The sequence below is a fragment of the Equus quagga genome, chromosome 17, assembly GCF_021613505.1.
Source record: "Equus quagga isolate Etosha38 chromosome 17, UCLA_HA_Equagga_1.0, whole genome shotgun sequence".
Lineage (NCBI taxonomy): Eukaryota > Metazoa > Chordata > Mammalia > Perissodactyla > Equidae > Equus > Equus quagga.
This window is the reverse complement of record NC_060283.1, coordinates 38,690,676-38,704,585: the sequence shown is the minus strand read 5'-3', so window position 1 is coordinate 38,704,585 and position 13,910 is coordinate 38,690,676. Positions and strand designations below refer to the sequence as shown.

The 13,910-nt window shown below is 45.4% G+C and overlaps 2 protein-coding genes across 5 annotated transcripts in view; one reads left to right on the top strand and one right to left on the bottom strand.

Annotated features, from left to right (window-relative positions):
- The window catches only part of LOC124229284 (UDP-glucuronosyltransferase 1-6-like), a 96,605-nt gene that overhangs the window by 79,074 nt on the left and 3,621 nt on the right, over positions 1-13,910 (top strand). For 3 of the 4 annotated variants that reach the window (XM_046644423.1, XM_046644422.1, XM_046644421.1), the window contains 2 exons: positions 12,863-12,994; positions 13,612-13,699. In XM_046644423.1, coding sequence (XP_046500379.1) covers positions 12,863-12,994; positions 13,612-13,699 — 220 coding nt within the window. Of the gene's footprint in view, positions 1-5,588; positions 6,485-12,862; positions 12,995-13,611; positions 13,700-13,910 lie in introns of those variants that run through there. The other variant, XM_046644420.1, reaches the window with a different exon arrangement.
- LOC124229286 (dnaJ homolog subfamily B member 3-like) lies at positions 2-1,034 on the bottom strand. Its single transcript, XM_046644425.1, has one exon. It carries the CDS (start codon positions 924-926, stop codon positions 204-206), a length of 723 nt encoding a protein of 240 aa, XP_046500381.1. The 5' UTR covers positions 927-1,034; the 3' UTR covers positions 2-203.

The following is a 13,910-nucleotide window of genomic DNA, read 5'->3' as shown; positions in this document are numbered from 1 at the left end:
ATTTACATTTTTTTTTTTTTTTAAAGATGAGCAGAGGTCCTATTCCTGGGGTCCCAACAACAACAACAAAAGGCCTTGGCATGAATTGTTTATAAATTCTTGAGAACAGGTGTTCTGAAAGTAGAGTTCCCTTGTAATCTTCCAAGAGAAAAAAAAAGTCCTGTTCTTCCTCAAATGTGCTTGAAGTTGAACGCGGACCGGAACTACTTGGTGGCAATGTGCAGCAACTGCTCTTTGCCATTGATCACCAGGGACTTTAACTCTCCGTCTTCTTCCACTTCCACCCTTTCTTGGCCATTCTCAATGATTCTCTTGGTGGTGATTTTTTTGCCATTCACTATTTCGGTGGAAGTCGACAAAGATGTGAAGTTGCCCGCCCCGCCACTACCACAGGACATGGAGAAGGAAGAAAGGCCTCCATTCCCCAGGGAACCAAAGGAAGGAAATCCTGCATCAAAAGAAGAAAAAGCACCCCCAAACATTGGAAACTCACTGAAGGAGGAGAAAAGGTTTGTGGACCCTCTGCTTCTGCTTCCCTGGGCGTTCCTCCGACCCCCAAAAATGTTCTCAAGCGGGTCTCCGAAAAAGTCAAACGAAAATGGGTCCTGGCCACCGAAGAACTCCCTGAAGACCTCGGCGGGGTCGCGGAAGGTGAAGACGTACTCGAAGGGGTCCTCGAAGAGCCCGCCCCTGCCCCCGCCCTCGTCCACCCCTGCCTCGCCGTATCGGTCATAGACTTCCCTTTTCTTGGCGTCTGACAACACCTCGTACGCCTGGGCCACTTGTTTGAATCTCCTTTCCGCTTCCTCCTTGTTCTCGGGGTTTTTGTCGGGGTGCCACTTGAGCGCCAGCTTCCGGTACGCCTTCTTGATGACCTCGGACGAGGCCTGGCGGGGCACGCCCAGCACCTCGTAGTAGTCCACCATGCTGGACAGCGGGGCACGGCAAGCAGTGCGGCTGGCAGGCCCGGGGCACAAGCCCGAACGCCCCGCGAGGCCAGCCCGCAGGAGACCGGCGCCCTTTGTGACGTAGCTGCATCTCATTGGTCAAAGCCGCATCCCAGAATGCAGTGCTCCGTACTGGGTATTATGTCACATGTATCACGCTGGCGCAGAGGCTCTGCCCACCCAAGGCCCCGCCCACTCACCGGCTCCTCCCACTCGCGGCTTCTCCCACCCAGCGGCTCCCAGGTTGCCATGGTTTCCGAATAGGGTAGAAAGAAGAGGAATTTAGCCAGTCAACAGGGCCGGGGACTCTGGCTGCTGCAGAGAATGATTTTCTTAAATCATTTGCATCGGGCTTTCCCTGGGCTCTCGGGTAGGGGTATGGTGATGTGAGCGTGTTTAGCCTGACCCTGGGCTGAAGGTCAGGTGTGTCATTTGTCTGGGTCAGCAGTGCTCCAACTTTTGGCCTCAGGACCCATTTGCTTTTGATTGTGTGGGTTCTAGGTATCAATACTTACTCCTTTAGAAATTAAAACACAGAAATTCATTGGTCAATTTAATAGTAAAAATAAACCTGTTACACGCTAACATAATATTTTTATGGAGAAATAACAATTCTTCAAAATGAAAAAATTTAGTGAAGAGTGGCATTGTTTTATAATTTTTGCGTCTCTCTGGCTTAACAGAAGAGAACTGGTTTCTCATATCTGAGTCTGCCTTCAATCTGTTGCTGCATCACATGTTGCGGAGCCACTGGGAAACTCAACCGTACACGTAGGAGAGAATGAGAGTGAAAAAGTCAAGTATCACTATTATGGAAATAGTTTTTACTTTGCAAAATTCCCCCGAAAAAGTTTTGGGGCTCCCCAGGGTGCCCTGGCCCATAGTTTGAGAACTCCTGGTCTAGCATATCAAAACGATTAAAACTTGCCAGCCATGTTTTTAGCGCTATGGGTAAACTTGGGGTACAGTGATTAGTTCCATGAAAACTGCTGTGTCATGACCGTGATTTTTTCTTTTGTCATTTCTTGACATCTGACTTCACTTTCTCCTTTTATTCTCTCTTGAGCACTGTTCTTTGCTTTGATGAATGCTGAGGCAACAGTAATACAGGTCACTTAGTTCTAAGAGGAAAATGATTAACCAATGAACTTTCTTAATTTCATCATAAAGGGTAGTAGATCCAACAGGGTGTGCTATCTCACCGGAATAAACTGGTGACTTTATATCATCTTGAACAACTGATTATAAAGCTCTGGACCTGGCCCTTGGTAAGCATGCAATACACAGTAGTAGCAAGCTGATCAGGAGTAGAGTCTAGTGTGAACAAAGCATTGTGGGAAAGTATAAAGCGTATTTTGGGAAGGACAGGTGATCTGGAATGGCTGGAGGGAGAGGGGCAGAGGGAGGGGTCCTGTGGAAGCGCTGGAGAAGAGGAACAAGTTTGGACAGGTGGGCTGGGGTCCATTTCAGGGAGTTCTAGGGGCAAGGCTGGGTAGTCTCATTTCTGTTCTAGGTCCTAGGAAGCTGTTGGCCAAGGTTTCACAGGTGGTGGTAGGTTGGGGCTGTGCAGGGGACAGCTGGTGCAGGGAATCATAAGGGACAGGTAGAGGTTGGGGGCAATGGGGCCTGAGGCCCTGAAACAGGACCATGGCAGCTGAGTCTGAAAGACAGTGGTAGAATCATCCAGATTCAGTACTTGCTTGGATATGGGGCCTACGGCAAAGGGAGAAAGGAAGTCACATCTATCCAGACACTGTACTGAGTGCTTACTGTTTGCAAAACCATGGACGGGCGCCTGAGTAAGGAAGTCATTCCAAAGCTGAGGCTTTGCCTGTAAGGAGAGAGAGAGCGAGAGAGCAAGAGAGAGCGAGAGAGCGAGCGCATAGCAGGAGAGGCAAATATGCAAACTGCTAAAGGACACAAGGCAGAATAAAACACAATGCTACAGAGCTTCCAGGAAGACACTTTTGTTTCCCCTGGAGGGTCCCATAGATTATCCACAGGGCAATATGCTTGTTTACATAGCTCCTTGAGTTGAGTAACAAGCAGTTCTAACACAATCCCATCAAAGGAGCTAGAAATTTGTGGAGAGAGGGGTCCCAACTACTGGCTTCAGCATAGAAAGAAATTACCTTCCCGTGGGTTCCAGGAATGCTCTCGCAGACACCCCGCTCTTCAGTAGCTCCCAAAGCAAGACGACGTTGCTGCCCTGCTCTGTGTTTCTTTGGCCGCCCGTGCTCCTCCACCAGAGAGCATTTCGCCCTGCCCTGTAACTGCCTGCTTGCTTGTCTCTTGCCCACTGGAGCCCTCCTGACAGGCAGGGACCACTTCGAACTTGGTTTCCTGGTCCTAGGTCCTAGCAGAGTGCCAGTAGGGCCAACACTTCCCGTAAATGTTTGGTGAGTGGGGGCATCAGCAATGGATTCAGCTCAGGTTCCATGGCAGAAGCTTTTAAAATTTACTTAGTAGTGGTTCTTGGTCGTAATTCTTGAGAGTGAATGTGGATTGCCTGCTGTTCGGATTGGTAAACAACATTCCCCAGTTGTGGGCAGACTCTTGGCTCCAAACCATCCAGGCGCACAGTGACCTCAAAAAGTGCTGAGGCTCTGCGTGATGCAGGAAAGTCATAAAGTCATGACAGTGGTGACTGTGTGTTTTACAGCCCTTTGCTCCACGGTGTAATGTACAGAGGAATGCTCATAACGTGGAGACTTCAGAAGAATGACTGCCCTTAATGTTTAACCTGGGTTATCAATTTCAGAATTGCAGATAAGGGCACACCAATGAGCCAAAACCTTGCTACCTCTTTTCTGTTCGTCTCAAATCTTGATCCTGGAGGATGGAGAGTGCTTGTAGGGTCAGTGTAGGGAGCTTCAGAGTGCATGTGTGTGTGAGCATGTGCACATATGTGCACGCTTACATCAACACATACAAGACTGGAGGTCTGTGGAGGATGGTGGTACAGGGAAGAGGGATTCTGAGTTCCTACTCTAAGTACCAGAATGAGGGGCCCTGTGAATATGTCCATAGGATACCAAAGCTTTAAAGTTAACGGATTCTCCATGATCCTCCTAATAGATCCCCAGTTTGGGTGGCCAGGGATGTCCATGGTCAAAATGTTGAGATCTGTGCTTTCATCTTGGGATTGTATAGAATAGCAATGGATCCCAGGAGGAAAAAGTGAGATGCTCAGTTCTGTCGGCACTCCGATTTGCCCTTTCTTTGGGCAACTACCATACTTGCTCCTCAACTCATCACTTGATCTTTTAGGGTGCCAGCTGGGTATTGCTGTGTGAGCGCCTTATATGTAATCCTGAAGTCCTGCCATCTGCCTTGTCTTCGTTTATTTTGGTTAAGTAATGACTGTGGGGGTCATAGCTTTGCTTCTGACTTCTAGTTGGATGTAAATTTCAGATGATGGCAGCCTTAAAATCATTGTGTGGGCCAGGCTAGAGGCCGTGGGGAGTTGTGCTTGAGAGCAGGGTCTCTGGGCTGTGACACTCAGGGCCTGGATCTCAGCTCTGCCACTTAGTAAATGCAGGACTCTGGCAAATCACTTTGTCTTCATGAGCCTCAGTATCTTTGTCTGTAAAATGGGAATGATAGTATCTGCCTTAAGTATAGTTCTAGGGGATTACGTAAGAGGTGTTGTGAAGTGTTGAGCCCCGTACTTGGTACATTGCACAAGCTCAATAAATACATATAAATTTTGTTTTTGTTTGTCTCTCCCTTTTGCCTTTAACCTGGTCATCAAATTTCCCAAAGTGTCTTCTTTCCCTTTGATCTTCGGCCTGTGTGATGACGACTACAGTTTAACTTACTGTTGTTCCCTTATCTATTTTGGTTTCTTCTTTACAGAATGTTCTCTCAGTTCCTCTCAGAATGAACACAGATCTGTCCTGGGAAAGGCCTTCTGTGCACACATCCTTAAGTGGGTTTCCCTTTCCTGTCATTCTTCACCCCAGCAGCATTCATTTCCTTTTTAGCATGTTTCACAACCTTGAATGTGTCTATCTGTTTAAATTGTCAGTCTCTCTGTGTTGATGGAGCATGAGCTCTAGGGAGGCAGGAGACTCATCTGTGGTGGTCCCTGCTGGAGCCTCCAGGCCCAGTGCTGTGCTGGACTTAATACATATTTGTTGGATGAATGAATCAAGAAACGATGCAGTGCTCAGGCAGAGCCCTAAGTGAGCTGCAGAGAAGGACATTCTAAGAAGTTTCCATGGGCCAAAGGCAGACTTGCAGTATCATGTTCTTTTCTTTCTAAAAGGCATATTCAGCTTTCTATTTCATTTGTGACAAGGAAGTCTAATTCGTCCCCACATAGCCTTTTCCCTCTCTGATAACACTCTCTTGGTCCGTGGAAATACTAATTTAATGGATTCAAAGGTGCTGAGATGCTTTGCTTTCTGTATTTAATCAAAAATGTGATTTTATTGACTGATAAGGAATTCCAGCCAGTTGAAGTGTGGTTTGCCTGTTAAGTAACCTGGAAAAGACCCGCCGTCTTTATTTCTATGAGTAAACTTCCTGTTACCTTTAGCCAACTGACAGCTGCAGTCATGTGACACAATCAACCATTAACTTGGTGTCCCGTCGGTTCTTACAACGTGTTAAGTGGGAGACGGCAAACTTCTGGCTAGTCAAAGTCTGGTAGCAAAGGCCAGGACGCCATGGCAGCAGGGTCCCAGGGTCCACGTCTGCTTGTCCTAGGCCTGCTATTGTGTGTGCTGGGCCCCGCTGTGTTGCAGGCCGGGAAAGTGTTGTTGGTCCCAATAGACGGCAGCCACTGGCTGAGCTTGGTCGGGGTCCTCCAGCAGCTGCAGCAGAGGGGACACGACATAGTGGTCCTAGCGCCTGACGCCTCCGTATACATTAAGGAAGGAGCGTTTTATACCTTGAAGAGGTACCCCGTGCCTTTCCGAAGGGAGGACTTCGAAGCGACTTTTATCAGTCTCGGGCATGGTGTTTTTGAGAATGATCCTTTCCTGCGGCGTGTGGTCAAAACCTACAAGAAAGTCAAAGAGGATTCAGCTCTGCTTTTGTCTTCCTGCTCCCATTTACTGCACAACAACGAGGTGATGACCTCCCTGGTGGAAAGCAGCTTCGACCTGGTGTTGACAGACCCATTCCTTCCTTGCGGCCCCATCGTGGCCCAGTACCTGGCTGTGCCTGTTGTGTTCTTCTTGAATGCACTGCCGTGCAGCCTGGACTTTCAGGGTACCCAGTGCCCCAACCCACCGTCCTATGTGCCCAGATCTCTGTCCTCTAACTCAGATCACATGACCTTCCTGCAGCGGGTGAAGAACATGCTCATTGCTTTGGTAGAGAGCTCTCTGTGCAGTGTGGTTTATTCCCCGTATGCGCCACTTGCCTCCGAAATCCTTCAGAAAGACGTGACTGTCCAGGACCTTATGAGCTCTGCGTCTGTCTGGCTTCTCAGAGGTGACTTTGTCAAGGATTACCCCAAGCCCATCATGCCCAATATGGTTTTTATTGGTGGGATCAACTGTGTGAGCAAAAAACCACTATCCAAGGTGTGTATTTGGGTGGGAACTTTACACGCTTATCTTGTGAATACTTTGGCTAGATGAGCTTGCCCCAGATGTGTGCTGAACGAGCACGCTGAGATAGTTTCAGATGCCCTTTTCCGTTCATCCTTATCTCTCAAGTCTCCTAGGTCTGAGTTGTCATTTATATCTGTCTTTGATATCGTCTCCTGGGTCATTTCTTTGTAGCTGGCACTTTAAGAACGTATACTTTGGACAGTTTATTCTGTGTGTGCCAGTAGCTAGTAATCAATTAGATGCGAAAGGTTATATGGCATAAGCACAGAGAACTGGGTGCAGCACGCACCTTGCCCTGGACTGTGTCAGGCATGGGAGATTCAAGGTTGCTGAAATAATTCTTTGACATTTATGGATCCTGGCAGAGAAAGTTGCCTTTATGTTCCTGGTTAAAGTTCCAGTTTCTAGATATTCCAATAAGATGCTGGCTCCTGCAGTACCTTCTCTTTAATAGTTAAATAACCTGCCAGCCGGGTTCTGACATTGGGCAGAAAAGATCCTGAGTCTTAGTTTCTGCAATGCTCGTCTGTTCATTTATTTCCCCTTAAAGAATTTGAGGTATGCAAAAAAGTAGCATTCATATCCTCTTGAAAATCTCCACAGAGGGGATAGGGAATAGCATGAGAGCCTCCGTTAGAAGGGGGGTGAAAGGATTCTCCGAGGAGGTGACATTTCAGTGGGCGTTTACTAATTTATTCGAGTGTTGTTTGAGGACCTGCTGGTAGCCAAGGCACCTTCCAGGTGCTGAGTCTGGCTCTTACTAAGGGATTGTCATTACCCTTGGGGAGTGTTGAGTCTTACTTCCAGTGTGCCACCAAAGTGGTTCATATTCTCAATGATCATGTAATTGTCATGGCAAGGAGAAACTTTGGGCGGCAGAAAGAACTTTGGGGTTGAGTTGACACCTCCACTCACTGCCACATGACAGGCTCTCCTCTCTGGGGCTCTGATTCCTCCCTTAAAATGTAGAGAGGGATCTGATGACCCCTCACAGGTCTTCCAGCTATAAGATTCTGATACCCCATGGCCTATTGGACAAGTATGTGTTTGATGGGGTGGCCTGGTTAAGAAAGAAGGAGGTGGTGTTGATTTTCTGAAAGCAAAATTAGAAAACCTAAAGGCATAGAAAATGATTATTGATTCTCTTTCAGATAGAGGAAAAGGAAGAGATGAAATATTACCAAATCAATGGGCACATCTCAGATCAAAGGAAAGAAAGCCAGTCAACATGTGCAAGCTAGAGAGACATTAAAGGGAAATATTTTGGGCATCACTGTTAAGGATCTAAGAGGAAACAATTATGTTTCACATTCAGTTTGAAATTTAAAACTGTGGAGGCGTGCATACATAATGGTAATTCCATTATAAATGGAAGGGCTTATCTATAAATCCACATGGACATCCTCAGTTACACTGGCCTTTTCCCTATTCCTGGGACATCTCAAAATCTTTCCCCGTTCAGCACCCTTGAACATACTGTTCTCTCTTTCTGGGATGCTGTTCCCTGAATTTCTTAGGTAGCAGTTGTCTTCTGATTTTTCAGGTCAGCTTCAAAGTCACTTCCTCAGGGAATCCTTTTCTCTAAGACAGCATCCTGTGCTATTTCCTTCAAAGCATATCAAATACAGTGATTGTTTCCTTTAGAGAGTTGTTTATTGACTGTCTCTTCCATATATTCGGGGGCAGGGACCACTTTGGCTGGGGACCTGGCAATGGATCTGCATGTGATTGGTGTCCTGTAAATATCAGCATCTAAGACATGTAATTGACACTCACCAAATATTTGTTAAATGAATGAATGAAAAGAAGGGGGTATGAACTGAGGACTAGTCACTGGTTAGGTCGTAACCCCCAACAATTCTTTATACTCCTACAATTATGTACAAACATATGTACAGGTATAAAATTTTTTGTTGCTTGTTTTATAAAAAAAGTAATAATATATCCTCATTGCTTATTTATCAGTCATGTGTTGTAGATATTGCTCCAGTTCTAAGTATTATATCTGTTTTTTTTTAATATCGATGTCACAGTCATACTTTTTTTTTTTTTAAAGATAATAGATCTCTCTTTCTCTTTTTTTTTGCTGGGAAAGATTTACTCAGAGCTAACATCTGTTGCTACTCTTCCTCTATGCTGTATGTGGGATGCTGCCACAGCATGGCCCCCGATGAGTGGTGTAGGTCCAGGCTTGGAAACCAAACCTGGGCCGCCAAAGATGATCGCACTGAACTTAACCAGTAGGCCATGGGGCCAGCTCCCCAGATTCCACTTTTTTGATATTAATATCACCATTCCTGCATTATTTTTGTTTATATTTCCCTAGTATACTTCCTTTGTCTTCAAGCTTTCTTCTTTCTTTTCAAACAATGTGGAACTGATACGTTTAACCTGGTCAGGCAGATTCCTTTCGTAGGTGAATTTTGCCTGTTTGCACTTAATGTAACAACTGATTGATTTGATTATAACACTTTTAATTTATTTTATTTTTATTTTGCTTCATCATCTTTCTTTTTCCTGACTTTCGCTTGGATGTCAAGTTGCTCTTTATTTTCTTTTTTTCCCTTTGTTAATTAAAAAATTCTACTCTCCACTTCCATTCCTCCAGTGGAGATCATCCCCTTCCCAATGCTCTTGGGAAAAGTCCTGAACTTCAAGAATAAAGGTAGAATCTTTATTTGATAAAGAGAGCCCCTAGAGAAGGCACAGCCCGGTGTTGGATCTGTCTTTGGGACGCCTGCAAGACAAAAGATGGTAGAGCATCACTGAGAGCAGGAATGAACCTTAAGAATTTCAAGATGTCAATCCTCTCTCGGGGTGAGAGATCTCTGTGGATATGTAGAGATTCAGAGATGATATCCAGACATACATCTTGAGTCTGAGGGAAATAGCCAGACAGAAGATCATTGAGAACAGACACCTGAAGATGACGAAGAGAAGAAAGCCTGGTGATGGGGAACCTGGCCGTGTTTGCAGGTGGCTCTGAATGCATAAGATGAGGCGACATGTTTCCAAAAACCTGTCTAAGGGCTTAGTAAGGTTCTTGGAGAAACAAAAGACATTTGAGAGGGAAAAATCTAATGAAAGCTTGGAACTAAAAATACTAAAGTCTCAGCAAAACCTAGTGTCCATATTAAGGGCCTCATTGGAGCGGGCCATTTCTTTCACTTCAGAGGGGTCCCATCTTTTTGGAAGAGGGTAAGAGGTGGGGGATCGAGGATTACTTTCAGTTAACACGTTGCTTCACTCTTTGGCCGTTCCAGAGTCTGTGAAGTCGAGCAAGGTTTGGGGCAAGTTTTGCCAAGTAGCGGGTAACTACTATTACCTAGTAATAGTAATAGTAACTACTATTATAGCGGGTAACCTCACCATTATCCCATAAGAGCTGGCCCAGAGCTGGGCGTTGGCCATGCTAACACAATCTCTGAAGTTTGCCCTGCTGTGATCTGTCGGTAAACTTTCGTGCTATGTAAACTTTAGCTAGCTAAGTGCTGTTATTTAACGTTGGATGTTTATGGACCAGTGGGTTCAATTTTGTGTTAATCATACACTGCTGGTTGCTGAGTGGGTGTGGAATGGCGTGCAAGGAGGGGAAATTAGGTGTGGTCCTTTCCAGACAAGGTTAAACACAAGAGTGGGTTTCATGAAGGAGAGAAGGTCCTAGGAAATTCAGGTGAGCCGTGTACCTTCACTCAGGAGAAAGAACTTAATACCTGGAGATGAGCCGTCTCTCCCCAGGAAAGGGAGATGTGGTGCAGATCCTAGGGAGGAAGGACCTCGGAAAAACCATCCTCAGGATGTTCTTGCCACAAACCAAAAATGCAGCGTGATGATGGGGAGGATGACGCTGGCCTCCCTGACCTTTCAGATGAGCCCAATGGAAAAGGCTAAGACACAGCTGCTTCAGCCAGAGGGCCTGGGACTGGTGGGGGTGGACGAGACAGTGGGCTGGTCGGTATTTGGGCTTTACTGGTCACCCCTAGAATTAAGCTTGGCAGAAGTCTCTTAAAATCGTGTGTGCTGAGCGTTGTTGGAAGTCTCCTGTGTCTCTCATCTGGGGTGACCAATGTCCTGGTTTGTCCAGGACTGTTCAGGTTTTAACACTGAAAGTCTGGTGTCCCAGGAGACCCCTCAGTTCTAGGCAAAGGCTGCCACATCACACAGTCTCCTTAATGCCCTTGGCATTCTTTGGAAGCATATAAAGCCATTTGGGAGTTAATTAGATCACCAATAACCTATAGTTGAGGGAGAATCGGCATACTTATGCCTAACTCTGTTACTCTACTTCCTCCAAGTGGAATTACCACTGTGTGGGTGTGCAAGTGGACCTTTCCTGCGGACTGGAACACTCTGGAGATGGCTGTGAAGGTTGGGGACAGATCAGACTGAGCTAAGATTATTGCCAAGGGTCGAATCTAGGGGCTTCCTTACTCTCTTCCTGGGGACACTCCCACCACTCTTATTTCCAGGTTTCCATGTGTCAACACCGCAGCTAATGCTGCTCTTCTTTTGACGGAATTTTCTTTCTAGTGCATCCTTTCAGACCTTTTGTTTGACGTCCATCTCTAAAGTCTATTCCTTATTGCTTTAGGGATGGGCCTTTGGTAGATCGTAATCTGTAATCTGTGCTTACTGGTTGGGATCCCTGCCATCACTGTTTCTCACCCCTGTACGCACACACAGTTTCTAAAATCCCATCCTCCTCCTTCATCCAAGGGAACCACAGATTGCTTTTTTCTAGCAGTTGTAACATTCATTATTAACTAGAAAATCACTCAGTTTACAGTTCAAATATACTAAAACTCACTCAATTAAAAAAATTACTTCTTGGTAAAAAAAGGTCACTTAATGGCAACAGGATACCATTAGCAGTATGAAGGACTTTGAATCAACACAGCCCCCCAGTTTTCTAGTGATCTGTCTTGCAGGCAGAGGGGACCATCTGCTGTCATCTGTAGAGGGCTTGTCACACAGCCCCCTCCCTGTTCTTCCTTCCTTATTCCTTGGGTCATCTGGCCCAGGAGTTTCTTCAGAGGCAAGTCCCATTGCCTCATCTTGAGCTTTGTCCTTGAAGAGCCAAGGCTGTAATGCCCACAGGCGGTTTTAGTTGGGGGCCTCCTGAGACAGGGGAGTGGCCTTACAGGTGCGGTCTTCCTTGGATGATGGTGATGGACATATTGCTAGAAGGAATCAGCTGCTAGAACAGGACAGAGCACTCTGTGAAGGTCATACGCTGGGTGGGTTGAGACTCAGTGCCTGTCTATCCTTCCTACCAGTGGCTTTGGTTTACTCATATGCCCTTGACCTTCTCTGAACTCCACAGAAGGGGCTCAGGTCATTGGTACCCACTAAGCAAGGGTTTCTGTCACCCGTTTTATATCTGTCAAACCTCGGGAGGAATATTTTGCTTTTTACACTACATTATGGAACCAGCAAAGGAAGATTCAAATATATTTCTGTATATTCTTCTTGCTAAAGCAGGAAAGTTGGCTTGCACTCTATAGAAAGCTCTCCTCCAGGAAAGGTGGAAAAATGCAAGGTTGACTGGTTAAATTTCAGCACTGAGTTGACGTGAATGTGGTCTTGAGTCATCCAAAAATATTGGCTGCCATATGGAAGACTGCTCCAGGCTGCAGGGAAGCAAGAGTTCTTAAAGATTGTCTGCTATTTGAGGTTTTTCCTTAATTGTGAGCCTAATCCTTAACACTCTCTGGAGCTTTGTGCTTTGACTCTATGCATTCTTTCAACATAAAAAGAATATTCCAGAAGCCTTGAAAAGTAATACAGATCTTTACTGTAGATTTTCTTAGAGGGGCAGTGCAGGGGTTTGAGAGTGCATAGAAAGCTTTCTGAAATCCTCTTTGGACAGCTTTCCTCTCCCCCAATTTCCCCTTTCACAGCGTCTGCTAAAAGGCTCTCGCTTCACTCCATGATGCTCATTCACCTTTCTTCCCTCCTTCCTCACTGCCATCTGCTTTCTCCTTCAACCGCCTTCCCAAAAGCCAGCTTTCTCCCAAGACCTTCCCAGCTGCCTGCAGCCCTGGGGAAGTGGATCTGGTCTTCTCTCTGCTTTTCTTTTGGAAAATTAGCACATTCTGTGGATTCTGCATCTCCAAGAAGAACCCAACAGATAACCCTGTAAGCAAGATCCTTCCTTCTTTGGAAGGGAGTAAGGGAGATAGAAGTGCTGTAACATACACTAATACTTTGTGTCTCTGTTACACACACACACACACACACCCTTTAATCACATTCTTAAGAGAAAGCTATCTGATTCACAGCTTAATGTATGCAGTCACCAAAAAACATGAGAAAAAAATTAACTGGAAATTTATTTTTTGGTCCTAGGAGTTTGAAGCCTATGTCAATGCTTCTGGAGAACATGGAATTGTGGTTTTCTCTTTGGGCTCCATGGTCTCAGAGATTCCGGAGAAGAAAGCGATGGAAATTGCTGATGCTTTGGGAAAAATACCTCAGACAGTAAGGAAGATTCTACACCATTCCTTTATATCTATCGTCACAAGAGTTCTCACCCCAGACTTCCAGTATCTAAGTTAATTCCATTAGTTGGACTTTAGACTTGGGTTTTCCCTTCTACTTGCCAATTATTAAAGCAAAAGTCTTCTTTTTGCAATTTTACTCCAACTACTATGTTCAACCGTGGTCCACTTCCCTTGGAGGTCTCATTTTCTCTAAGAGACTCAAAAGAGAATTAAGGAGAACTTATTTAAAAAAAAGAAAATAAACAGGATAGTGTTTCTTCATATTAAATAGGAATATTTCTCCAAAAAGTTGTTGGTGAGGACAACTGGATTTATTTCTTATATATCTGCTTTTATAGTTCTACGTCCACTCATTTTATTAAGTAAACTTTCCTTTCAAGTTCAGGAAAGTACAAAAGTCATAAATGCACGTCTTGAGGAATTTCCACAAAATCACAGAACGTTGCCAGCTCTTGGAAGCCTTCTTACTCACTACACTTCCCACCCCTGCCAAGATTAGGTTCATTCAGAGGACTCCACTTTCCAGCTATTACAGCAGATGTTTTGTTTTAAAATCATATTATGTTCTTTAAACTCTGTTCTTGTCTCCGCAAGGTTCTGTGGCGGTACACTGGAACTCCACCACCAAATCTTTCGAAGAACACAATACTCGTCAAGTGGCTGCCCCAAAATGATCTGCTTGGTACGTGGGGAGGATTTGATGTGTGGGTCAAATGAGGTTAAATTAAGAAAGTGGCTTAGGTATGGCTGTTCTAAAGGATTGTTTAGCTGGAAAACATATGGCCAATGTAGCCCACATTGCTTTTTACCCAGTGGGGCATCTCAATGCACATTTTCTTCTGCAAACTTCTGCAAGGGCCAACTGTGGATAGCACTGAGTCCTTAGAGGGCTT